Source organism: Camelus bactrianus, chromosome 10, assembly GCF_048773025.1.
Source record: "Camelus bactrianus isolate YW-2024 breed Bactrian camel chromosome 10, ASM4877302v1, whole genome shotgun sequence".
NCBI lineage: Eukaryota > Metazoa > Chordata > Mammalia > Artiodactyla > Camelidae > Camelus > Camelus bactrianus.
In genome coordinates this window covers 8,331,911-8,359,085 of record NC_133548.1, presented here as the reverse complement: position 1 = coordinate 8,359,085, position 27,175 = coordinate 8,331,911, and the positions used below count along the sequence as shown (strand labels likewise).

The 27,175-nt window shown below is 35.6% G+C and overlaps 1 protein-coding gene across 2 annotated transcripts; it reads left to right on the top strand.

Annotated features, from left to right (window-relative positions):
* The first annotated feature begins 1,041 nt into the window (after positions 1–1,041).
* Positions 1,042–24,621, top strand: LOC105070156 (solute carrier family 22 member 10). Of its 2 annotated transcripts, XM_010956473.2 has the most exons (10): positions 1,042–1,637; positions 2,331–2,434; positions 16,427–16,581; positions 16,684–16,852; positions 18,104–18,227; positions 18,697–18,812; positions 20,630–20,844; positions 21,815–21,923; positions 22,419–22,622; positions 23,880–24,621. In XM_010956473.2, the coding sequence occupies exons 1-10, from the start codon at positions 1,236–1,238 to the stop codon at positions 23,938–23,940; spliced, it is 1,659 nt and encodes a 552-aa protein (XP_010954775.2). In that variant the 5' UTR covers positions 1,042–1,235; the 3' UTR covers positions 23,941–24,621. The 2 variants fall into 2 exon arrangements, with proteins under 2 accessions (XP_010954775.2, XP_010954776.2); XM_010956474.2 differs by lacking the exons at positions 16,427–16,581; positions 16,684–16,852.
* Positions 24,622–27,175: the final 2,554 nt, after the last annotated feature.

Below are 27,175 nucleotides of genomic sequence, written 5' to 3'. Positions count from 1 at the left end.
ATGTGTTTATAACAGTACAACAAGAGGGATATCTGTGGAGATGGAATTCTTTAGTATCTTGACTATGGTGGTGAGTGCACTAAATAAACTACAGATGTGATAAAATTGCGTAATACTAACTGCACACACACACACAAACACACACACACAGAAGTATAGGTCAATCTGACTGGGCAAATCTGAATAAGATCAGGAGACAGTATCAGTATTAATATCACTGTTGTGCTATTATACCAAAATATTGCAAATGTTACTATTGGAGAAATGAGATGAAGTGCACACAGTTACCCCCTTATGTTATTTCTTGATACTGTATGTGAATCTACAATAATTTCAAGTAACATTTCAATTCAAAAAGTAAAGGGTTGGAAAGTTGTAGCATACAAACTATAACTATAAACCTGGAATGGCTATATTAATATGAGAAAATATGTACTTGAAATTGGGAAGCATTATCAGAGATAAGGAGGCCAAGTTCATAAGGATAAAATGATCAGTTTGTCAGAGCTCTGACACCAGCACATAAAAGATCCTCAAATATATTCTGTAAGTGAATAAACCTGTGAGAAAAAACCCTTGTAAGAGTTTACCACTTATTTTTTCCTGTATCTTTATTTTGAGGAATTTAAAATTATTGTGAGTTCCTGATGAATCACAGAATCAGTTACAAAAAGGATGTAATTGCACCACATTCCATTTTCCATTAATTTCAAATAGAGAACTGTATTTTGTTAATTATTTTAATCTAAATTCAGTAGTAAATAAAAAAAAAACCTTGCTTTCTGTTCTTGCCACAGAAAAATCATAAAGGTTTTCATTTTTGTGCCTCTCAGATTCCATTTTCTGGAAATGACTGAAGACTGTGTAGCAGGCTTATTTTAGATTATTTAGAGGTTGTGTGCATGCCAAAGTCCTATGCTGATTTCACAGAATCACTGAGGGCAAGCAACATTCAGAGAGTAAACCTTTAAACAGATTTAATGGTCATCAGATAGAAGTATCTTTGGTAAATAATTTTCTCCATGACTTTACTGAAAAAGTTACACTTCTTGATTCCAAAAGACTGGGGAAACTGCTCCTGTTTCTCTGTTGAAGTAGTGAGGTGGGTGGGACCCATTTATGAGAAACTGGTGTGAGGTCACATAGACATAATGTGAATTAATGAAAGGAAACTTTTTTCCTCCCTTTGAACTAATAAAGTCATTGTGCCTCATCTTGAGGATCACCTGTTCACAATGGCCTTTGAGGAGCTCCTGGATAAAGCTGGTGGCCTGGGAAAATTCCAGATCCTTCAGATGGTTTTTGTTCTTCCCTCTGTGATATTTGGAGTCTGTCAGGTGCTGTTGGAGAATTTCACTGCAGCCATTCCTGGTCATCGCTGCTGGGTCCACATCCTGGATAATGACACTGTCTCTGATAATGACACTGGGATCCTTAGCCGTGATGTCCTACTGAAAATCTCTATCCCATTGGATTCAAACTTGAAACCAGAAAAATGTCATCGCTTCCTCCTCCCCCAGTGGCAGCTCCTTCACCTGAACGGGACCTTCCCCAACATGACTGATCTGGACATGGAGCCCTGTGTGGATGGCTGGGTGTATGATCAAAGCTCCTTCTCCTCCACCATCATTACTGAGGTAAAAGTCCAATTTACCTTTCGTGAGTACATGATCTGGGTGTTTAGAATAATGTAAAATAAACACAGTTCAAGTCTTCAGCTACTGAGTAGATAGTGTAACCACCTTTCTTTCATTCTTTTAGCAAAAAGTGTTTATCTTTTTAATTGTCAAGCACTTACATTACAATTGAGGCCAGTGAAATCAAACAACTAGACATGAATTTTAGTATCACAAAGCTTTAAATTAAATGATGATTATACAAGGAAGTACCTGAAATAATGTATGAAACATTATTCTTATTCACTTGCTCTCAGTCTAGTTGAAAATTTGAAACATTTATATTAATTAAAAAATTTGTTTTAATGCCCTGCCTACTTGTCAGAGAAACAAATCAGATTGTATTTCATTGTAGTTGTAAAATCCAGGCTTCAGTATTTAACTCCCCCTTCAATGTTTTCAATGTGTGGCAAAGACTGAGAACCAATGAAGTATGCAGTCCTAAATAAATATGAAGATTGGCCCTGATACAACCTAGGAGAACTAGTTGAGGATTTCTAGAGGAAGCTATACTTAAACTGAGACTTGAATGATACAGATGAGTATATTTAGTAATGGAAGCCAGAGAGTGTGTGAGGGTTATGGGAGTGAGTGAACTTTGAGGGATTATAAGATTCTGCGAAGCTCCTCTGTGCCGGTTTCTTTCTTTTTCAGTGGGACCTAGTCTGTGATTATCAGTCACAGAAACCAGTGGTTCAGTTCCTATTCATGGTTGGGATGCTGGTGGGAGGCCTCATATATGGCCATCTCTCAGACAGGTGAGTGTGTCCAGATCACTGCTGGTATGGAATTTACACTGTTATGGGTTGCCTTGGTTCCCAGGGAGCTATAGTTGGAAATGTAGAATTAGATTCATTGTGGTGAATGCAATTTTGTTGCCACAGAGCTCTCTGTACTGGACACAGAAAATGACATCTCCATAAGATCTGGGGAGTAATTCAGAACAGTGTTTAGAGGTAAAGTACCATAATACTTCATTTAGAAAGATGAGAAGGAATTACCTGTGGTAAGGGAGAGGAAGTTGTTTCAAGACAGGAGGTTTGCCCTGTTTGAAGACACAGATATGGAGACCAGCACTGTAGGTCTGCTGTGGCTTCTGTGTATAGTCCCTCCTGGATTCAGTGAGCTAAATGCTTGTGGATTCGGAGATTGGTCATCACGTCATGGATGCCCCACTGCAATTAGTAGGCATCTATAAAACCTAGGTGCATAGTGAGTTGGCACTGAATTGTATTAAGAAGTAATTGTAGTTATAATTTGGATGTCTGATTTTGTGAAAAAAGGCTCATTACAGGCAACCAAATAAGGTAATTAATCTATAGACATCAGGTGTCAATTTGTGGTTTGAGATGTTTGGGTTATCCTTGCCTGACTGTGCCCATCCTGAAATAAGAGACAACCATGGCAGCCACACACTCAAATATTTCACAGGGGAAATGGGAGACTTAAAGTATCCCTTACCATCTATAAACCTAACATCATTTAATCTTTCAGTTGAAAATTGTGAACTCTAAATGCATCACCCTGCATTCAAGTTATAAATATTTCAGGGTCAGAATGTTCATATTGACAGTCTTCAGACTGCGCCCTTTATGATGATTCAGAATAAAATGCTGAGTGATCAGTTTAGGGGAGAATAAAGTGATAAATGTATTTTAGTCTCTGTGAGGAAAGAGGGTATGACAGTGACAGAAGAGTAGAGTGGAAAATTTGGTGAAGAGGGAGAATTATAGCTAAGCTAAGGACTTTGAACTAAACATAGGTAAAAAGCTTCTGGACATTGATCTTGGCAATAAAAGTATAGGAAACAAAAGCAAAAATAGAGAAATGGGATTATGTCAATCTATAATGTTTTTGCACAGCAAAGGAAATGATCAACAAAATGAAAAGGAAATCTAACGAATGAGAAAAATATTTGGCAGCCTCATATCTGCTTGAGTTAATAAAACTCTAGGGACTCCCTAAGGTTTGGATATTAACCAGTAACTAGTAGGGAACCACTATAATTAATAGAAAAAAAGCATAAATAAGCTGACTGAAAATAGGGAAAGGAGTTCAATAGGTATTTCTCCATAGACGACATAGAAATAATCAACAGGTATATGAAAAGGTGCGTAACATCACTAATCAACAGGGAAATACACCAACACTCTTGGTGGGACTGTAAATTGGGGCAGTCACTATGGAAAACATATGGAGGTTCCTAAAAGACTGAAAATATGATCCAGCAATCCCACTGCTAGGCATATATACAGGAAAAATAAAAGCTCTAATTTGAAAAGATACAGGCACCCCAATTTTCACAGCAGCATTATTTACAGTAGCCAAGACATGGAAGCAACCTAAGTGTCCATCAACAGATGAATGGATAAAGAAGATGTGGTGTATATATACACAATGGACTATTACTCAGCATAAAAAAGAATGAAATAGTGCCATTTGTGGCAACATGGTTGCACCTAGAGATTATTAACCAAGTGAAGTAAGTCAGACAGATGAAGACAAGTATTATATGATATCACTTACATTTGGTATTCAAAAAAATAGTACAAATGAACTCATTTACAAAACAGAATCAGACTCACAGACATAGAAAACAAACTTATGGTTACCAAATTGGAAGGGAGAGGGGAGGGATAAATTGGGGGTATGGGATTAACAGTGCACACTACCATATGTAGAATAAACAACAAGGGTTTACTGGATAGCACAGGGAACTATATTCAATATCTTGCAATAAACTAGAAGGGAGAAGAATAAAAAAGAATATAGATATGTACATCTATATGTATAACTGAATCACTTTGCTGTACACCTGAAACTAACACAATATTGTAAATCAGCAATACTTCAATTAAAAAAACCCACAAGATACACTCTTAGGCCAGTTTGGGTGACTATTATATAAAAAAGTCACGTCATTATCAACTCCAGTGTTAGGGAACTATTTCTGTATGTTTTCTCCTAGAAGTTTCACTGTTTTAGGTTTAATGTTTAAGTCTTTAATCTGTTTTGAGTGAATTTTTTTGCATGGTGTAAATAGGAGTCAGATCTCATTCTTCTGCATGTGTTTATCTAGTTTTCCCAATATCGTTATTGAAGAGACTGTCTTGTTCCCTTTTAGTAAATTGGTTTCTTTATCAAATATGACATATGAAGGGTTAATTTCTGGAATCTTGGTCCTGTTCTGTCTGTTTATGTGTTTTTCTTTTTCTGCTGTACTGTACTGTTTTGATTGCTGTTGTTCTGTAGTATAGTTTGAAATCAGAAAGTGTGATGCTTCCAGCTTTGTTCTTCTTTGTCAGGATTGCTTAGGCTATTTGGGGTAATTTGTGATTTCATATGAATTTTAGGATAGTGTTTTCTATTTCTGTGAAAACTGCTAGTGGAATTTTGATAGAGATGGCATATAATCTATAGATGGCTTTGTGTACTATGGACATTTAAACAATATTAATTTTTGCAATCCATGAAGGTGGGTTATCTTTCCATTTATTTGTGTCTTCAACTTCTTTCATCAAAGTCTTGTTGTTTTCAGTGTCCAGATCTATCACTTCCTTGATTAATTTTATACTTAAGTGTTTTATGGTTTTTTATTGTATTGTGAATGGAATTGTGAATGGAATTGTTCCTTTTTATTAGTTTTTTCAGATATTTCATTGCTAGGGTATAGAAACAATTGATTTCTGTATGTTGATTTTTTATCTTGCAACTTTACTGAATTTGTAGATTAATTCTAACAAATTTTTGGTTGAGTCTTTAGGATTTTCTGTTAAAATCATAACATCTACAAGCAAAGAAAATTTAGTTCTTCCTTTCCAATATGGATGCCTTTTACTTCTTTTTCTTACCTGACTTGCTCTGACTAGGACTTCCATTATTATGTTAAATAGGAGTTGTGTGAGTGGGCACTCTTTTTTTTTTTTCCTGAATTTAAAGGAAAAATCTTTCCAATTGTCACCACTGGGCAATGTTAGCTGAGGGTTTTTCTTATGTGGCTTCTATTATGTTGAAGTATGTTCCTTCTATACTCAATTGAGGATTTTTATCATGAAAAGATACTATATTTTGTCAGATTGATTTTCTGCACCTGTTGAGATGTCATATTATTTTAATCTTTTACCCCATTAATTTGTATATCACATTTATTGATTTGCACATGTTGAGCAATCCTTACATCCTACTGATAAATCCCGCTTGATCATGGTGTATGATCCCTTTAATGTACTGTTGACACCAGTTTGCTAATATTCCATTGAGAATTGTTTGCATCTATGTTCAGCAAAGACGTTGGTTTGTAGTTTTCTTGTAGTGCCCTTATCTGATTTTGATTCAGGAATATGGTGGCTTTCTAAAATGAGTTTGAGATTGTACCTTCTTCTTCAATTTTTTGGAAGTGTTTGAGAAGAATTTGTATTAATTCTTCCTTAAATGTTTGATAGAATTCATTCATAAAACAACTTTGTCTTGTTTTTAAAAATTGAAATACAGTTTTTTATACTAATTTCAGGTGTGCAATATAGTGATCCAATATTTTATAGATTATACTCCACTTAAAGTTATTAGAAAATAATGGATATATTTCCCTGTGTTGTACAATATATTCTTGTTGCTTATCTATTTTATACAAGGTAATTTGTATCTCTTCATCCCATACTCCAATCTTACCACTCTCTCTTCTCTCTATCCACTGGTCACTACTAGTTTGTTGTCTACATTTGTGAGTCTGTTTCTCTTTTGTCATATATATTTGTTTGTTTCATTTTTTGATTCCACAAGTACATGATAACATAAAGTATTTGTTTTTCTCTGTCTGACTTATTTTACTAAGCATATTACCCTCCAATTTCATCCACATTGTGCAAATGGCAGACTTTCGTTCATTTTTATGGCTGAGTAGTATCCTATTGTATATATGCACCACATCTTCTTTATCCATTTTTCTGCATTTAGGTTTCTTCCATATCTTGAGTATAGTAAATAATGCTCTACAAATACTGGGGTGCATGTATATTTTTGAATTAGATGTGTACCCAGGGGTGGAATTGCCAGATCATATGATAATTCAATTTTAGTCTTTGGGGGAAACTCCATACTGTTTTCCACAGTGGCTGCACCAATTTGCATTCCCCTAAACATTATATAAAGTTTACCATTTCTCTGCATCCTTGCTGACATTTGTTATTTGTGGTCTTTTTGAGGATAGCCATTTTGACAAGTACGAGATGATACCTCATTGTGGTTTTGATTTGCATTTTGCTGATGCTTAGTGATGTTGAACATCTTTTCATGTGCCTGTTGGCCATGTGTATGTCTTCTTTGGAAAAAAATCTATTCAGATATTCTGCCCACTTTTTGATTTCTTTTTTTAAAATATTGAGTTATATGGTCTGTTTATATATATTTGATAGTAACCTTTTTTTTTTTTTTTTTTAGGGTGAGGTGTGTGGTTACTGATTCAGTCTCCTTAGTCATTATTGATCTGTTCAGGTTTTCTATTTATTTATGATTCAGTCTTGGTAGGTTGTATGTTCTAGGAATTTATCCATTTCTTCTAGATTATCCACTTTTTAATATAAATGTTTGTAGTAGTCTCTTAAAATCCTTTGTATTTCTGTGGTATTAGCTGTAATGTCACCTCTTTCATTTTTTATTTTTTAAATATGAGTTTTCTCTCTCATTTTCTTAGCCTAGATAAAGTTTGTCAATTTTGCTTATTTTTTCAAAAAAATAGTCTCTTGGGTTTGTTGATGTTTTCTTTTCTTTTCTTTTCATCTTTATTCCATTTACCTCTGCTCTGTTCTTTATTATTTCCTTTCTTCTGCAAACTTGGGCTTAGTTTTTTCTTCTTTTCCAGTTCCTAGAAGTATAAAATTAGGTTATTTGAAATCTCTATTTTTCTTTAATATAGGCATTTATTGTTACAAACTTCACTCTCAGAACTGCTTTTGCAGCATGTCTTATGTTTTGCTATGTTGTGTTACCATGTTTGTGTGTTTTAAGATTTTTTTGGGTTTCTCTTTTGATTTATTTTTTGTCCCATTGTTTTCTCATTTTTTAAATCCCCACATATTTGTAAAATTTCCAGCTTTCCTTCTGTTACTGATTTCTAGTTTCATCCTATTGTGTTTACAAACATACTTGATATAACTTCAATATTAAATTTTCTAACACTTTTTTGTGACCTCACATATAATCTGTTCTGGAAAATGTTCCATGTGCACTTGAGAAGAATGTGTATTCTGATGCTGTTGGATGAAATATTCTGTTTACCTATTAGGGCCATTTGTTCTAAAGTATAGTTCAAGTCCATCGCTTTCTTACTGATTTGCAATCTGGATCATCTATCCATTGTTGAAAACCTCCTACTATTATTTTATTGTTGTCTCTTCTCCCTTCACATGCGTTAGAATTTACTTAACTTATTTAGGTGCCCTGATGTTACGTGCATTTATGTTACTATGTTATACATTTGTAGTTGATACATTTTCTTGATGAATTGGTCCCTTTCACTTTATATAAAGGTCTTCTTGTCTCTTATTACTGTTTTTGGCTTAAAGTCTATTCTGTCTGATATAACTATAGCTACCTCTGTTTTCTTTTGATTTTTCTTTGTGTAGAGTATCTTTTCCCGTTCTTCACTTTGGGCCTGTATGTGCCCTTAAAGCTGAAGCGAGTCTCCTGTAAGCAATACATAATTCAGTCCTATTTTTTTTTAAATCCATTTAGTCACTCTATGTCTTTTGATTGGGGAATTAAATCCATTTATATTTATAATAATTATTAATAGGTATGGCACACTCATCTCACCTTATTAATTGCTTTCTGGCTGTTTTGTATTTCCCTTGTTGCTTTCTTTCTGTCTTGCCTTCTTCCTTTGGGAATTGATGATTTTTCCTTAGTGGTTTACTTTGATTCCCTACTCTCTATTTTTTGTATATTTACTGTGTAGCTTTTTGCTTTATGGCTACAATGAGGCTTAGATAAAACATTGTTTAAATATAAACTTACTTATACTGATAACAAGTTCATTCATGTACAGAAATTCTATCTTTTTACTCACTCCCTTTTATGTTTCTGTTAAGTGTTCTTCTGACAAAAATTAAGAAGGTGGAGGGAAACTTTTGTAGGAAATATATATGGCAAAGATTTCGATCATGACTTCACAGGTGTTTACTTATTTCCAAACTCATTATGTTGTATATATTAATTATTCACAGGGTATTTTTATGTCAAAAATAGAAAAGTAAAAAATTAAGTAATATATCTGGGCACTAGATCTACTCTTTGATCTCAAGTGCCATTGTTTTTAAGCTCTCTTAGCTGTCAGAACAAGGAAACGTGTGTATTCTAACCCATGTATATAGCCATGAGTGTAGATATTTCTGTGTCTGTATGTATATTAATCTAAACATGAATTCATTTTGATGTCACCAACTCTCTCCATACTATAATGACCATTCAGTTCTCGTTTCCTTGCTTATCTGTACATTCCCTCTCCAAAAGTGACTATCTGTGTTCTACTTACCACAATCCATATATGTACTTGTTTAATTCCAGAATCCATATATAGCAGTGTCAGAATTGTTAGCCTGCTTCCCCTGGGAAAACGGCTTTATCAACTAGATTATCAGGCTTATGTGCAGTTCCCTTAGTCTTACACATCCCACTCATCTCTACAATCATTTAGATGAACTAAGCTTTCACTGAGTTTGTTGCATACTTTGTAATACAGTTAATTTTTCTAAGGTCTTGCTCTTTGTCCAAGCTGACAATCTTGTGCTTTGTCTGGTGTGCTTGGACCATTCACTTTTACCATGGCTATTATTATATGGTTGGGTTAAAAATTGATTTCTTGTAAAAAAAAAAAAGATTTTGAACTTATTCAGGTATGAAAGTGGTCATTGAATAATTTATATTTAAGGAATGAGCATTATCACTTCGATATTTTTGACATACAACAGGCAAATATTCACAATGTCTCCAAACTGGATATAGCATAAAGATCCATCAACAGTAGAATAGATAAATCAATTCTGTTATATTATATACAGATTTTTCTGGACTTACAATGGGGTTATGTCCAGATAAATCATGCACAACCATGCATATACCAAAACCACGTAGAACTGTACACTTTAAATGGGTGAGTTGCATGACATATGAGTTATACCTTAATAAAGCCATTTTAAAAGAAGAAAAAAAGTCAAGATACTTAAAAGGAGAAACAAGATCCTTTCAATAATGATGCTAGATATGTGTATAAAATATAATGATGTTAGATTTGGGTATAAAAATACTTTTAGCTTACCTCATAATATGTACAAAATTAACTCAAAATGGACTGTAGACTTAGCTTAAGAGCTAACTAATTTAAAGTTTAGAACATAATATAGCAGAAAATCTTTGTGACATTGTGACATGCAAAAATTATTTGAAGAATTTTATAGCATAACCTATAAAATATATAATTGACAAAATAGAATTCATCAAGATTAAAAATGTTTGCCTTTTGAAAGACATAGGAAAAAAGCCACTGAGAAGTATCTAGCATAAAATTTTTAACATTCTTTATTGAGTTATAGTCATTTTACAAAGTTGTGTCAAATTCCAGTGTAGAGCACAATTTTTCAGTTATACATGAACATACATATATTCATCATCACATTCTTTTTCACTGTGAGCTACCACCAGATCTTGTATATATATTTCCCTGTGCTATACAGTATAATCTTGTTTATCTATTCTACATATGCCTATCAGTATCTACAAATTTTGAACTCCCAGTCTGTCCCTTCCCACCCCCCTGCCCCCTGGCAACCACAAGTTTGCATTCTATGTCTGCGAGTCTGTTTCTGTTTTGTATTTATGTTCATTTCTTTCCTTCTTTTCTTTTCTTTTTTCTTTTCTTTTCTTCTCTTTTCTTTTTTTCTACCTTTCTTCCTTCCTTTCTTCCTTCCTTCCTTCCTCTCTTTTCTTTCTTTCTTTCTTTCTTTCTTTCTTTCTTTCTTTCTTTCTTTCTTTCTTTCTTTCTTTCTTTCTCTCTCTCTCTCTCTCTCTCTCTCTCTCTCTCTCTCTCTCTCTCTCTCTCTCTCTCTCTCTCTCTCTCTCTCTCTCTCCTTCTTTCCTTCCTTCCTTCACCTCACACCAGTCAGAATGGCCATCATTCAAAAACCTACAAGTGATAAATGCTGGAGAGGCTGCGGAGAAAAGGGAGCACTCCTACACTGCTGGTGGGAATGCAGTTTGGTGTAGCCACTGTGGAAAACAGTATGGAGATTCCTCAAAAGACTAGACTTACCATATGACCCAGGAATCCCATTCCTGGGCATATATCCAGAAAGAAGTCTACTTCAAAAAGACACCTGCACCTCAGTGGTCATAGCAGCACTATTTACAATAGCCAAGACATGGAAACAGCCTAAATGTCCATCAACAGATGACTGGATAAAGAAGAGAGTATAATTATACAATGGAATACTATTCAGCCATAAAAACAACAACATAATGCCATTTGCAGCAACATGGATGTTCCTGAAGAATGTCATTCTAAGTGAAGTAAGCCAGAAAAGGAAAGAAAAATACCATATGAGATCACTCATATATGGAATCTAAAAAAATTTTTTAATGTCCTTTATCTTATTTATTTATTTTACATCTTTATGTTTATTCTCCTGCAACATATTGTAGTTATTGCCTTTCCACTTACGGTGTTCTCATTTCTATAGCTTCCTGTTTCATTTCTATGTAGAGTAGACCTTTCAATATTTCTTTTAGTATGGGTTTAGTATTGCTGAATTCTTTTAGTTTTTGCTTGTCTGTGAAATTCTTTCTCTCTTCTTCTACTCTAAAGGATAATCTTGCCAGATAGAGTATCCTAGGTTGCAGCTTTTTCTCATTCAGGACTTTGAATATATCTTGCCTCTCCCATCTGGCCTGCAGTGTTTGTGTAGAGAAATCAGCTGAAAGCCTTATGGGGGTTCCCTTGTAATTAACTCTGTTTTTCTCTTCCTGCCTTTAGAATCATTTCTTTATCTTTAACTTTGGCCATCTTAATTATAATAATCTTGGTATTGGTTTGTTTGGGTTCTTTTTGTTTGGTACTCTCTGTGCCTTCTGTACTTAGATATCTATTTCCTTCTTTCAGTTTGGAAAGTTTTCAGTCATGATTTCTTCAAATACCCTTTCAATCCCCTTTGCACTTTCTTCTCCTTCTGGGACCCTTATTATGTGTAGGTTGGCATATATTATCCCACAGGTCCCTTAGGCTGCTTTCATTGGTTTTTACTTGCTTTTCAGGCTGCTGTTCTGATTGGGTGACTTCTGTTACCTTGTATTCTAAGTCACTTGTACTTGCTGGCTCACGTCTAGGGCCAGGGATTGCAGAGACCCTCTCTGTCAGTTTCCCTTAGTTCTGTCTGCCAAGTGGTTGCCACTTTCTCCTCCAAGCCTTGGAAGCTCTGCTTCTGTCTCCATTGACCTCCTGGCTGGAGAGAGGGCATCATAGCTGAGGGTGCCTTTCTTCCTATGCTGCTCCCTCTCTGCAGGACTTGTCCTGCATTGATTTTTTCTTTTTTCTTACTGGATTTTGTAAGAATTCCCCTGTATTTTGAAGTGAGAGACATTCTGCCAGAGTTCACTGTTCTGTGTGATTCAATTGGTTTGTAGATGTAATTCTTGTTGCTTGTGGGAGAGGGCGAGCTGTGAGTCTCTCTACTCTGCCTTCTTGGCTCAACCTCCTAACTGTATATTAAAAGGATTATATACCATGAATGAGTAGAATTTATCCCCAAAATGCAAAGGTGATTCATCATGAGAAAATGGATCAATGTAATATATCACTTTAATGGAATGAAGGGAAAAACCCCATAATTTCAACTGATACATAGGAGGCATGTAATAAAACCTAACACTTTCATGATAAAAATAATAAAACTATTAGGAATAAAAAAGAACTCATTCAACAAGTTAAAAGATATTTAAGAAAAAAAGCTACAGCTAACTTCATACTCAATGGTGAGAAAAATAAAAATTTTCACACTAAGATCAGGAGCAAGACAAAAACTAAAAATAGACTTACCATACAATCCACCAATAGCACTCCTGGGCTTATATCTGGAGAAAAATATAATTCAAAAAGACACTTGCACCACAATGTTCATAGCAGCACTAATTACAATAGCCAAGACATGGAAACAACACAAATGTTCATTGACAGATGAATGGATAAAGAAAATGTGGTATATACACACAATGGAGTACTACTTAGCCATAAAAAATAAAATGTCATTTGCAGCAATATGGATGGACCTGGAGATCGTTATTCTAAGTCAAGTGGGCCAGGAAGAGAAAGTGCCATACGATATCATTTATATGTGGAATCTTAAAAGAGGACACAAATGAACTTATTTACAAAATGAAACAGATTCACAGACATAGATAACAAACTTATGGTTACCAGGGGGTAAAAGGGGTGGGAAGGGATAAACTGGGAATTAAAAATTGCACCTCTTGGGGAATGATGGAAATGTTAGCTATCTTGATTGTGGTAGTGGTTTAAAGGTGTATACATCTATCAAAATTTAAAGAAAAAAATGTCTACTTTCACTGCTGCTATTCAACATTATACTGGAAAATCTGGTTATGACAATTAGAAAAGAAAGAGAAATGAAATTTACCCACATTGAAAAAGAATAGTTAAATCTACCTATATTTATAGATGGCATGATCATATATATATATATATATATACAGAGAGAGAAAATTCCAAAGAATGCAAAAGAAAGCTATCAGAGCTTATAAATGAATTCAACAAAGTTGCTAAATATAAGATAAGCACACAAAAATCAGTTGTCTTTCTATATACCTAGAGTAAACAATCTGAAAAGGAAATCAAGGAAGTTATTACCCTTACAAAATCTTCTAAAAGAGTAAAATACTTAGAAAAAATTTAACCTAGGAAGAGTAAGTCTTGTACATTGAAAAGTATAAAGCCTTGCTGAAAGAAATTAGAGAAGACCTAAATAAATGGAAATGTATCCCATGTTAATGAGGTAGGAAGACTTAATATTACAACTAAGTCAACCGTACCTAATGCAATCTACAGTTTCAGTGGAATCCCTATCAAACTCCAATGCTATTTTTTCTAGAAATGGAAAGGCTCAATATCAAAATCGTATGAATTTGGGTCTCCAAATAGCCTAACAACATTGAAAAAGAAGAGTAAATTCAGAGGACACACGTCTTGGTTTCAGAACTATTATAAAGCAATAGTAAACAAATATTTTGGCAGAAGGAGAATACACACACACACACACACACACAGAGCAATGTAATAGAACTGAGAATCTAGGAATAAACCCATGTATTTATAGCCAACTGACTTTTGACAAGAGTGCCAAATCATTCAATGTGGGAGAGAACAGTGTCTTCAGCAAATGTTGTTGAACAGCTAAATGGCCACATAAAATAGAATAAAGTTTACTCTTACTTAACACTATACACAAATTTATCTCAGAATGGATCAATGACTAATATCTAGGAGTCAAAACCTTAAAACTCTTAAAAGAAAGCATAGAAGTATTCTTAGAGACCAAAAGCACAAATGACAAAAGAAAAATAGGTAAATTGGACTTGATCAAAGTAAAAAAAAATTGTGCATCAAAGGACATTATCAAGAAAGTGAAAAGACAACCTATAAATAGGTGAAAATATCTGGAAGTCATTTATCTGATAAGGGTTTAATATCTGGAATATATAAAGAACTCAACAACAAGATTGCAAACCAATTAAAATGTTAGTAATAGACTTGTATAGATATTTCTACAAAAAATAAACATATGGCACATGAAAAGATCCTCAACATCATCAGTTGTTAGAGAAATGCAAATAAAAACTGTATGGGAAACCAAACTACACCTACACCTATGAGTATAATAAAACAAAATCAGATACAGTGTTAGCGAGCATGTGGATAAACTGAAAATATTTGTACATTGATGGTGAAGTCACTGTGGAAAATAGTCTGGCAGATCTTCAAAAATCTGAACACAGAATTGTCATATGAACCAGCAAATACATTCCTAGGTATATACTCTAAAAATAGACTTAAATAATTGTACATCAATGTCCATTACAGCATGATTTATAATACCTAAAGATGACAATCAAGTATCCATCAACAGGTTAATGTATAAACAAAATACAGCATGTACATATGTGTATATAATGGAATATTGTTCATCCAGAAAAGAGAATGAAGTTCTGGTACCTGGTACAATATGGATGAACCTTGAAAAAATTATGCTAAATGAAATCAGCCTGGAACAAAACGACTAATGTTGTATGCATCCCATTATATAAAATACCTAAAATAGGCAAATTAATGGAGACAGAGCATATATTAGAGATTATCAGTAGGATAAGAAGGAAGGGGCAACTAGAGGCAGGTATTGCTTAATGGTTATAGAATTTGACTTTATCTAATTCTGTCATTTTTTTGTGTGTATTTCAAACTTTCATTGAGGTCAGATACATTTGACATTTTTAGCATTATTATTTCTGAAAATGTACTTTGTTTTGAAATTTATTTCATTTGATATTAATATAAAGAAATCATCCTTATTATTATTACTGTTTGAATTATACATCTTTTTCTGTCAATTTACTGTCAACCTGTAATGTTTTAGCACTATTGTGGGCAGTATAAAATTAGATCATTTTTTAAACCTATTCTGGTAATCTCTATCATTTCATAGAGTGTTTATGCCATTACCAATTAGTTTGATGTGATTGTTGTTATGCTTTTGTTTCAGTCTACCATTTTATTTTTTGCTTTCTAGATTATTTTCTTGATGGCGATAATGATTATGATTACAATTATTTGATGCCAATTTTGTTCCTGTGTTTCACATTTTCTGCCTTTTTGCGGGGGTGAATTGTTTGAATATTTTAAGAGTTCTATTTTGAATATTGTAGAGGAATTCCCAATTCCAATCCATTTTAAAAAAATTACTGGGCAAATGGATTAGCACACCCTGTTTAGTCCAAGTGGTATCCACTAATGTCTCCTTTTCTTGACACTCAAGAAACACAGAATTCTCTTTTCCTTATTTGACCTTTACCATCGTTCTCCATCTTACATAATTGTTTCCTCTGAGTAATGTCTTTAATTTCCTCTGTCTGGGTTATGGTACTGATACTGTGTTCTAGGTAAAACACATTGCCTAAGGCCTTTAAATCCAGATTCAACAAAAAGTGGTACTTACTTCTATAAACGTTAAATAACTTGGATACTTTGTCAACTGATCTTTTGCATCAGTTTAGCCTTAATTTAATTCTGTCTTAATTCAGTCTGGTCCTAGAGACCAGACAATTTTTGCTCTCTTGTGTTCTAGACACTATATATGTTGTCTGCTATGCTAACTACATATGCTAATACAGTGGGTGCTTATGGTATATTATGATTTCCAACAGTGTAGTTTCTTTTATGTGGTATCACTTGTTGTCAGAGTCCCCCTGGTGATTGGAGGGAGGATGAAGTTTTGGTATTGTTAGTGTATATTATAGACAAGGAGTGTTATTTTGAGGAAATTTATGTTGTTGGTTTAGCTCTTAATTTCTTAAGCTTCCAGGTACAAAGAAATCAGTTGTTAAAACATTCTCTATATTTTAGCATATACTTCCATTTTCGTAAATTTTTACCCATATTATTATGCTCACATAATCTAACCTGCCTCTCTGTTGCCTAGGTTTGGGAGAAGGTTGATTCTCAGATGGTGTTTGTTCCAGCTCGCCATCTCTGGGACCTGTACGGCCTTTGCTCCCACCTTCCTCATTTACTGCTCACTACGCTTCTGGTCAGGTTGTTCTGTGGTGGTCATCATGTTAATTAACGGTGTGCTCAGTAAGTCAGCAATTTTGGTCTACTCCATTTTCCAACCCTTGAATTTGACCTTGAAGTTTCACATTTATCTGACATTAATATCCCAACTGGATTTTCTTTCAGTTGTGGAGTGGACAAGTGCCCAGTCAAAAGCAATGGCAGTAACACTGCTAACCTCTGCCAGTAGTGTTGGACAGATAATACTGGGAGGACTGGCTTTTGTTTTTCGAGAGTGGCGCACCCTCCAGCTGGTGGTGTCTCTACCTTTCTTTGTCTTCTTTATCTCCTCATGGTATGAGCCTTCTCTCTCACTCTGTATCATAGGAACCTGGGATAAAAATGCATATTAAATCAGAATATACTGATTTTCTTAATTCCTGGACCCTTTCTTATTGTTTAGACCTGAGACCCATGTCTCTCATCTGTTTACTCTGTGCAACTTGAGAAGCAGAAAAGATAGTAACAAAGACCTATCTGCCTTGGAGTTCTAGGTGTTTTCTGCCATCTTACTTCCTAACTCTTACCCAGTTTAGTGGTCATAGGGTTATTCCAATATTATTTTACATAGTATAAAATATAGACACAAATATTTTAAAAGAAATATTTTAAATTCATTTTTTTTATTTGGAATGAACCAGGTTATGGTATAATAGTCCATGATTTTCAATATTGTAGATACAATAAAGGATAAAAGGAAGAGGCAGCAAATTTATTCACAGAACTATCTGACAAAATAGCAACATAGTTTCTCTAGTAGTGAAAGTGACATGCAGATTGGGAGAGTTGTATTATATATTCAGCACTCTCTTCTCTGAAATAATTTTAACAAACTTTAATGTATGGATAACCTCATTCCTACACTTAAAATCAGTCTAGGGAGAATCAGATTTAGTCAATCACAGAGAGATGATGACAGATTTAATATAGTGATATGTGTTCAGAGAACGAGGATTGATCCATGTCCAACTCATCTATTATCTTATTCTAGCCACATAACAAGCTTACATGGAAGAAGGCACTCCTGTACCCATGCCATTGTTGAGAAAACTGAAGCAGATGTAAATAAGTGACTCACTTGGGTACTTAGCTACCGACATAGCTGGTAGTGGCAGCAGTACTTGCAATCTTCATTGGGCTTTAAGCTTACATAATTTGGGTGTTCTTTTAAAAAAACATGTATTATAAATGTATAGTATGAGCACAAAGTTGATAGAACTCATGCCAAGCTTTGGGAGGGAATTATGCATGTGTGGGACTCTCTCGTTTAAGCTTCATAAGCTTCTTGGAAAATCTCCTAAAGAGTAAGAAGAGAGTCAATTTGACTCCAAAGGCTGTGATCCTTTGCATGTAGTACACCTTTAAGTGTACTGCATGGAGTGATCATTCTCATATTTTCCTAGTATTTGTGTAAATTACATGGTTTCTGTTCTTAACCCAACAAGTGAATGTTGGATATTAGATGGAAGGCAAAAGCATCCATTGTGAATAATCATATGACAAGCAGAAGAGAGTTGACTGCATATGTATGCCCTTCTTTCATCAGGTGGCTGGCGGAATCTGCTCGGTGGCTGATTGTCACCAATAAGCCAGATAAGGGCTTAAAGGAACTTAAAAAATTTGCACAAAGAAATGGAATAAAGAATGCTGAAGAAACTCTGAACATGGAGGTGAGCAGGAAAGGGAAAGTGGTTACTGAGTTGGAGGGCAGTCATAAACTGACACCTGCCTTCTCCTTATTGAGACAGACAAACTGCTTTTCTAACTAGGGCAGCTAGTTGAGGATGCAAGCTTAATTCCCTCATCTTCCATGGCTATCTCATAGAAAAGATGCTTTGACCACTGTGCAGTTACTTCCTCTGGCTCACTTCCTGATTATCTGTAGCCTGTGTACTCTCATGGATGCCCTGCCCCTTCTACTGCCTCATTTTCCAAATATCATTCCTGCTATCTAATTTGCTGGAGTGTTCCTCAACTCCCTACATCTTCCTTCATATCATGTTCACATCTGTGATTGCACATGTACTGTGATACTCTGGAAGGAAAGGGAATACATCTTTCTTGTCCTGTTGGGTACCATTGCTCACCACAATACCTGGCATTGTTTTGGCAAGTGATACATGTTTGTTGTTGTTGAAGGGTTTGAGATCTGCCATGCAGGAGGAGCTGGAGGCAGCACAGACCAAAACTACGATGTTTGACTTGTTCCGCACACCCAATCTACGTAAGAGGATCTGTCTCTTGCTCTTTGTGAGGTGAGTTTCACACAGCATGACAACATTCAAGGAGTGGAGACATAAATCTATTTCAAACTGTGTTGTGAGAAGGAGGTGCTGATTTGGAAGTAATAGATGAGGAAAACACACCAAACAATTGCTTTGTTTGGGAATAGTCAAAAGGTTATAAAAAGACTGACATGGAACTGATTATACAATGAGGAGTAGTTCCATCATGTGACACTTCAAGTCTCTTTACTGGAGACTGATGTTGAGGACTTTCATCACAGTACAGATTTTGGCATTTAATTTTTTCATTGTTTTCTCTCAATTTTAAGTAAATCTTGCAAACAGTAACATGAGGATATCATGAATATATACACCTCAATGAATATTTCAGTATGTAAAAATATAACCAATGTCCATGTCAAGATAGAAAAATCCAAATTCCTCAGAAGGCCCCCTCTTGTATTAGGACAATAACCACTACCGCCTCTGCCCTCCTCTCATTCCCTCCTCCCTGCCCTCTCCTGTGCCAAATAAAACCTAACAACTGTTCTGACCTCCATCACCATGGAGGAGTGTTGCCTGATCTTGACCTTCACATAATGTAAATGATAAAAGTGTTCTGTGACAGGCCCCTCTTACTCATACTCATTCATGTAGATTCGTCCATCGAATGCATGTAACTGTAGTTCATTCTCCCTCCTAGTGTTTTAGTTTACAGTAGAATACACTACAATTTCTTTATGTGCTTCAATGTCTTTGGACTTCTACTTGTTTCCAATTTGGGATGTTATCATTAGGACTTCTAGAAAATCTTATACATTATCTCCTCAGGGAATATAAGTGCTTACTTTGGTAGAGTCAGGGGGAGAGATTTTAAATTCAATTCTGAAGTTTTTAAGAGTTATAAAAAAGCTCATATAGGACCATATAGACCCACTGCTAAGCTTAAGAAATTAACTATTGAATTATACAATTAACCTCTTCCTAGTGGGCTGCTTCTTCAATTAACTGCATTGTGTTTTATCACCTTTCCCTTATCCACTAGGTGACAGACTTAGTTTTCTTAATCCTGGACAGTGTGGAAAGAAAAAGTAGAGATAATGGTCAAAAACAGACTTACTTGCTTGTAATTACTGTGATCTGTGGTGGTTTCTTCTGCTGTAATGTCTAAATGTAGCTCTTTCTTGGTGTAGTAGATAATTAAAGTGGACTCTTTTCCATTAGATGCTTACTAGGTAAATTGTAGGTCCCCAGTGGAAACCTTTGATTCCACTTCCTGTAGTACAGTTAGTGCATGCCTGTTTGCGTGAATTCTTGCATTTTCTCTCAGCCCTAAAAATTAGATGTGAACTTTAAATTTCCTAGATTTATGTCAGACCCCAGGAGACTGTGCTCCCAGGTCAAGCGGACAAGATAAGTCTCTTTGCAGCTTCAATCACTAGTTGAGAAAAAGGAACCTTGTTACAGTATGGGGGTTGAGGGAGGAAAGGGAGAACTCACAGCATACTGACAACCCTCAAAAAGAAATTATTTCTTAATTTCCAAGTTTCAATCCTATATTCAACTTCTGTATACCATCCAGTTTGGTAATTGGATTGGGTTATGTTTTCCTGTGAGTGCCAACTCTACTAAGTGACTCAGACAAAAGAATGGCAGAAGGAGTATCATTTTTATATATTCTTATCTAATTATTTATGGTAATTTTAAAATAATCACCTTAAAATGAAGTATTATACAAATCAGACTGGATCTTTTTAACACTGATCATTGGTTGCCTGGGTCAATATAATCATCAGCTGTAACACATTGGCTCTAAATTTTATGTCTTGTGTCTTTGTTCGCTACAGATTTGCAAACACAGTACCCTTCTATGGCATCTCTCTCAATCTACAGCACTTTGGGAGCAATATTTTCTTGTTCCAGGTAATCTTTGGAGCTCTCACAACTTTAGTCCGAAGCCTTGTACCTTTAGCACTGAAATATATGGGCCGTCTACCAACCCAGACACTTCTCTTGTTCCTGATGGGACTTTCCATTTTGGTCAACATTTTTGTGTCACAAGGTGAGAGAAGACTGGATTTTAGGGAAAGAAACATTCTTTTCCCTATTCTTCAGGGATTGTATTAGCCACACGTGTCTATAGTCAGGGTCAACTGAGGTCCCAATTATATACTAAGTATTCTCCCAAACCAATCTGAGGGATTATGAGAAATTCTGCTAATAAGTTCTTGGGAAAAGAGACAAAAAAGAGCTTACTCTTTTACGATAGAGTTCTTTCCAGTATTATAAAGCTATAATTAGATATCTTTTTATACTGTGCAGAAAACTCATTCTCTAAAACTTTCTTTAGTGGCTCCCAAATTCTGACAATTTTTTTCCAATGTTACACATAGAAATTTTCTTATGTGTAACATTGATCTAGATCTAACGTCTCTTCAGCTGGCCACTAATAGAGTAGTTCTGTCCTATTACTCTCTGGTGCCATCCTTACCCCATGGCAGTGTTGTATCTACAGCAAGTTGACTGAGTCATTTAGGTTTACCAGGGACTTTCTTGGTTTTAATCAATGAAAATCCCACATTGCAAAACCTCCCTACTCCCAGGTAAACCAAGATAATTGGTCACTTTAGATTCTGGACATTAATTGTAAAGTCATCAAGGTTAAAGCTGAGTCTTAGACCCAGCAATTGTCCACATGACAACCCTACCTTCTACAATAAGGATATAGCAAGTACTCAACAGAATAAGGAAAAGCAAATTTCTTCTAGATTCATCTTGTCTTCTCCTTCTCTGGAAAATATCAGATATATGCAGAGTTCTGCTGTGATGAATTCAGATAATTTTTACCACCTATGTTGATAATTTACATTTCTCAGTTTGACAACTACTCCATGACCCCTCAAACTGTACAATTTTCTTCAATATAGTTCAAAAATACAAGGAAACTATAGGGATTATTTCCTGATCAAGTTTGGTGGATACTAATTCCTTCAGTTCAAATTACTTAGTCTCACTGGTCTTTCTGTCTCCAGAAATGCAGACCCTGCGTGTGACTTTGGCAAGTGTTGGAATCAGCTTTGCTGCTGCCTCTATCACCACTTATTCTGTCCAAAATGTTGAGCTCATCCCCACTCTCCTCAGGTATAAGAGTTTATGGATACTATGCCAGGACCAAAAGTAGGACTTTTGATGTTTATTGCAGGAATAAATGCAATACGATCTGTTAACTATAAAGCAACCATTTGTAATAGAAATAGTAATAATATACTAACAACAATTATACCAAAGTTTATTGAAAATGCTGACTTTGTGCTATGTACTGTGCTAAACAGTATGTCAATGCATCTTGCCATTAATTTTTTTAGACCACTTGTCAGCATAGATGCAATGTGCTACACTCTGTTTAAAATGATGGAAATGGGTCTTAACACACTTTGATCCTGACAAAGGAAGCTAGAAAATTACAGAGCAAATTTCAAAAACAAGTGTTTATCATCAAGCCCATGTATGTAGTTATTGTGTTTTATCTTCCATAGTCAAGTCAAAATCAAATGTTACAAATTACATGTCTGGATTTTTACTGGATGATGATGATGATGATGATGATGATGATGATGATTGCCATTTACACTTCAGGGCAAAAGCTACAGGATTAGATATGGTGGCTAGTAAGTGTGCGTCAGCACTGGCTCCCTTCTTGATGACTCTAGAGATATATCTACCCACCTTGCCCTGGATCATCTATGGAGTCTGTCCAATCACTGCTGGTCTTGCTGTGTTTTTCCTACCTGAAACCAGAAATCTGCCCCTGCCTGACACCATTCAGGATGTGGAAAATAAGTGAGTAAACCTTCTAGCCATCCCCTGTAAACTGTGCGCTTTGGATCTCTGTGTGAGAAAGGCAAAATACTGAATGGGTCCCTCAGGTCACTGGGAAGGCTGAGCCTTGCCTGGGATACTTCCATCTTGGGCCATTGCCTTTCCTGAGTGGCAAGGTCATTTCTACCCATTGTGAGCTCCAGTCTAGACTGCAGAGATCCCCACTGCCCTGTTCTCATTTGTGGCTTCAGCGGTGAAGATTGGCAACTAGCTCTGTTGTGATGGCACATCTTACCTGCCCTCATGATGCCTTCATGATCCTCAGATCCATAAAAGCCTGGGATATACAGAGGAAAGAAATGGGAATGCCCATGGAAGAATAATGTTAGGAAGATTATGTAGAGTCAAACACTCTCTGTGGAAAAATAATAATGAATGAATCATGTATAGGTGCCTGTAAGATTCAGGCAATTTACTGCCACAAGTAATGGAAAGTTCGAGGATAGGGAAAATAAGAAACTTCTAAAAGATATTTTAAAATAAGAAAAATGTTGCATTAGTGACCTGGGCTTCCAATAATTAAGCTGACAAACTGAGTGACTTAAACCACAGAAATTAATGTCTCACAGTTCTGGAGGGTGGAAGTCTGAGCCTTGTTTGGAAGGCTCTGCACACTGTGAAGGCTCTAGGGAAAGACCTGTTTCAGGTATCTCCAAACTTCTGGTCTTTCCTTGTTTTGGGGCAGTACAACTCCAATGTTCCTGTCATATGGTCTCTGGGGTCTCTATGTCCAAAATTTCCCTTTTTATAAAGACACCAATCATTGGATTAGGGGCCCACACTGCTCCAATATTACCTCATATTAATTAATTATATCAACAACTCTATTTCCAAATATGGTAATCTCGCATTCTGAGACACTGAGAGTTAAGACTTTAATATATGAATTTTTGGAGGGACACAAATCATGCATAACAAGTGAGAAGTTCCCTTAAGGTTTTCAATCCTCCTCTTGGCTTCCCAAAGGTGTCTAAAAGAGACCAAGTGAGAGTAGCAACTTTCAAAAGTGCTTTTTTGGGTCTGCACAGTCAGCAGAGCCTTTTCCAGCCTGTGTGTCAATGGACTTTATTGGGTTATGAAAAACTGATGGTTAGAGTATGATTTTTTACTTGTGCATGGAGTGTACACAAACTTACTTTTATCTTTTCTGTTTTTTTAATATTTGTTTTTATTTGCTGATTGGTTGGTTGATTGGTTATTTATGTTTTGTTTTTCCAGCAAAAAAATCTCAAGAAAAGTAAATGAAAAAGATTCCTACATGAAAGAGACAAAATTTTAAGGCGTTTCATGGTCTCACTGGTGAGGAAGAGAAACTATGAAGAAAAGAAACCCCAGGCGTTTTTCTTTATATCTACAAACTACCAAGAAAATATACTAGCAAAATGAATCTAATGAATTTCACTTATAAATATGGCATTAATTTCCAATTAAAAATATAATTTGTGGGAACATTTGATTCCATTGAAAATCTAATATTTGGGGGAAGTACTTGAAAAAGTTTCAAATTTGTCAATAAATTATTGATAGACAAGATAATTCAGAAACAGAGGAACACCTTTCAATTAGGATGTGACTGGTTGATGTATGGAGCAGCATATGGTGAACTCTATCTTAAATGTACAAAAACCAGAACAGTAGAGCATATGTAACCCGAAATTAAAACAAATCCAGAAACAGATCCTAACACATGTCCACTTAAACATGATACTTTTGACATCATGAATCACCAAATAGAAAGATTATGTGATCTTTGGAAGTACATTCACTGAAACAATAACATGGTGAACTTTTAATGGTGGATTTTTAAATGATTGTTACTTTTTATGTGCAATTTTCTATCTTTGTATTTTGAACAATTAGCACATGAAATTTAAAATATAAAGATATCAACATTGAAGAGAAATAACAAGCAATTTTTAAAATGTATGTACTTTAATAAAATCACAAGTTAAAAATGTTATTCCCAGTATCATGACTAATTAAGTATGAAAAGCTGTTCAAATATAATAGTAATTTAAGATAAACCCAATTTGAAATATAAGCTGTAATTTTCAAACAGCAGATTTGAAAATACTAATAATTCTCATTTTGGGTGAGGGCACACTGCAGTGGGCATTCATAAAGGTGAAAACATGGTACAACAGAAAAAAAATCAAACATACTATAAAGCTGCTAAAACAGTTGGCATTATACTAAGAGTTTTATTCAATTTGTATTTCAGAAAGTGCTTGTTGAGCATGTATAACTTACAAAGGACTTGGTTTGTCCTTGTGGATATTGAAATTTTTTTTTCCTGTTGAATTAGTTTTTTTTTTAAGTTTGAAGTATAATCAATTTACAATGTTGTGTCAATTTCTGGTGTACAGCATAATAATTCAGTCATACATATACATACATAGATTCATTTTCATATTCTTTTTCATTATAGGTTACTATAAGATATTGAATATAGTACCCTGTGCTATACAGTATAAATTTGTTGTTTATCTATTTTATATATAGTAGTTGAGATTTAATGAGGCACAAATCATAAAATCAGGAAGTTCACAAATGCAGGATGTCACATTGTGCTGTTCTACAGATCTATGTGATTTTAACTTGGAGGCTCAAGTTTCCAAATTGGTGGGATTCCAGAATTATTTTGGGTGCATATACATCAATACCTCTCTATCTCAGGAATTAAGATTCCAGCATCTTTATGCAAAGCCAAAATTATGGGTTACAGAACACAGAAGAATTTCTTAAATTTCTGTTAAAAAACATTACTAGCTCTCTGAAAAAGCACCCTTAACCCATGTCCACTTTGCAGTTCTACAACTGTGCCTTTCCCAATAGATTTTGTCAAATATATTGAGATGAACATCTGCTTTTCCTTGTTTAGTCTGTTTTAGTGGTGAATTATACTGATATATTTTAAAATGTTAAACTAACCTTCTACTAGAATAAGCCTACTTGTTCAGAAAATAGAAACCATTGGCCATCTTAATTATAATATGTCTTAGTGTAGACCTGTTTCAGTTCTTGTTTGGGACCTTCTGTGCTTCCTGTACTTGGATATCTATTTCCTTCTTTATTTGGAAAGTTTTCAGTAATGATTTCATCAAATACCTTTTCAATCTTCTTTGCTCTTTCTTCTCTTTCTGGGACCTCTATTATGCATAGGTTGGCATGCTTTATATTATCCCGTAGGTCCCTTATATTGCTTTCATTGGTTTTTACTTGCTTTTCGGTCTGCTGTTCTAACTGGGTGATTTCTGTTATCCTGTCTTCTAAGTCACTTATTCGTTCCTCTGCATTATCTAGTCTGCTTTTGACTATCTATAGCTCAGCTCTTATCTCAGCCATTGAGTTTTCTTTTTTGAATTGGCTCCTCTGTATAGTTTATTTCCTTTTTGTAGTATTCTCTATCTCTATTCATAGTCTCATTTCCTTCAGTGCTTTTGTCACCCTCTTTCTGAAGTCATGATCTAGTAGACTGTTGAGGTCTATCTCATTGTTCTTTCAGGGGATTTCTCTTGTTCTTTTTATTGGGAGTAGTTTCTCTGCCTCTTCATTTTACTCATATCTCTCTGGCATTATGGATTATGGAGTCAGTTATCTACTGTGGTCTTGAAGGTCTTTTTTTTTAAAGGATGCCTTCCTGTGTGTGTGAGTGTGCACCTCTAATAATTTTGTCATGGGGTCTGTTTTAAGTATGGATAGTTGCCACATCTTTCTTCCATGTGTGTTGGCTGTTATACCTTTGATTGGGGGGTGTGGCCAGTGTTGTGGTGACCAGAGCCTGTGCTGGTTGTTAAGGGCCTCCTTTTGTTCTGTGGTTGTCATAGCCCTGACAGGGGCTGGGCCTGTTCCCCTTTTGTTGGAATGGAGGCTTCCAGACCCATTTCTGGGCTGTGTTGCATGGTAGGTGGGGTTAGAGGGCTTTAAGTACTCTTTGTTGACTCTGCCCTTGCCTCTGCTTTAGCTGTGGGATTGTCATTGCTCTGCTCCAGTGTTCCCCAGTTTCTCTGCCCTCAAAGCTCCCAGTGGATCTGCCAGCTGCTAGGTCACACACCTGGATCGTGGCACACTATTGGGTGAGCACCGTTCCCAGTACAAAACACTGCTTCTGCACTCACCCCACTGTGTGGACTCTGCTCGTTCATCCTAGAGGCCTGCACTGGTAGAGCCCCCAGCCCTGTAGCAATTGTATGGTCTCATTACCAGGTCAGCGCCATCCCCATCACTGTGTCCATGAAAGGTACCAGGCCCACTGAAAATGCTGCACCAGCCTTCACCCCTGCTGTGTGCCAGAGCTCCACACCTTGCTCATTTGTCTTAGAGGTGTGGGTCCACAAAGGCACCTGTGGTGCAAAAGGGTACCTTCTGCCTGGGGCTGTAAATTAATCTCAATCCACCTATGAAGTTGTGGAGCCCCTGGGTACAGATTCAGATTTCAACTCCACCTCCACCTGTGAGCCGTGCACCAGCGAATATGGTGGTTATGGCTGAACCTCACTCCTTTTCTCTTAAGA

Coding starts and splice junctions, on each gene's coding strand:
- LOC105070156 (XM_010956473.2), top strand. CDS start 1,236: ATGGCCTTTGAGGAGCTCCTGGATAAAGCTGGTGGCCTGGGAAAATTC. Junction 1,638..2,330: donor CCTCCACCATCATTACTGAG/GTAAAAGTCCAA, acceptor TTTCTTTTTCAG/TGGGACCTAGTCTGTGATTA. Junction 16,853..18,103: donor GTCTTCTTTATCTCCTCATG/GTATGAGCCTTC, acceptor TTCTTTCATCAG/GTGGCTGGCGGAATCTGCTC.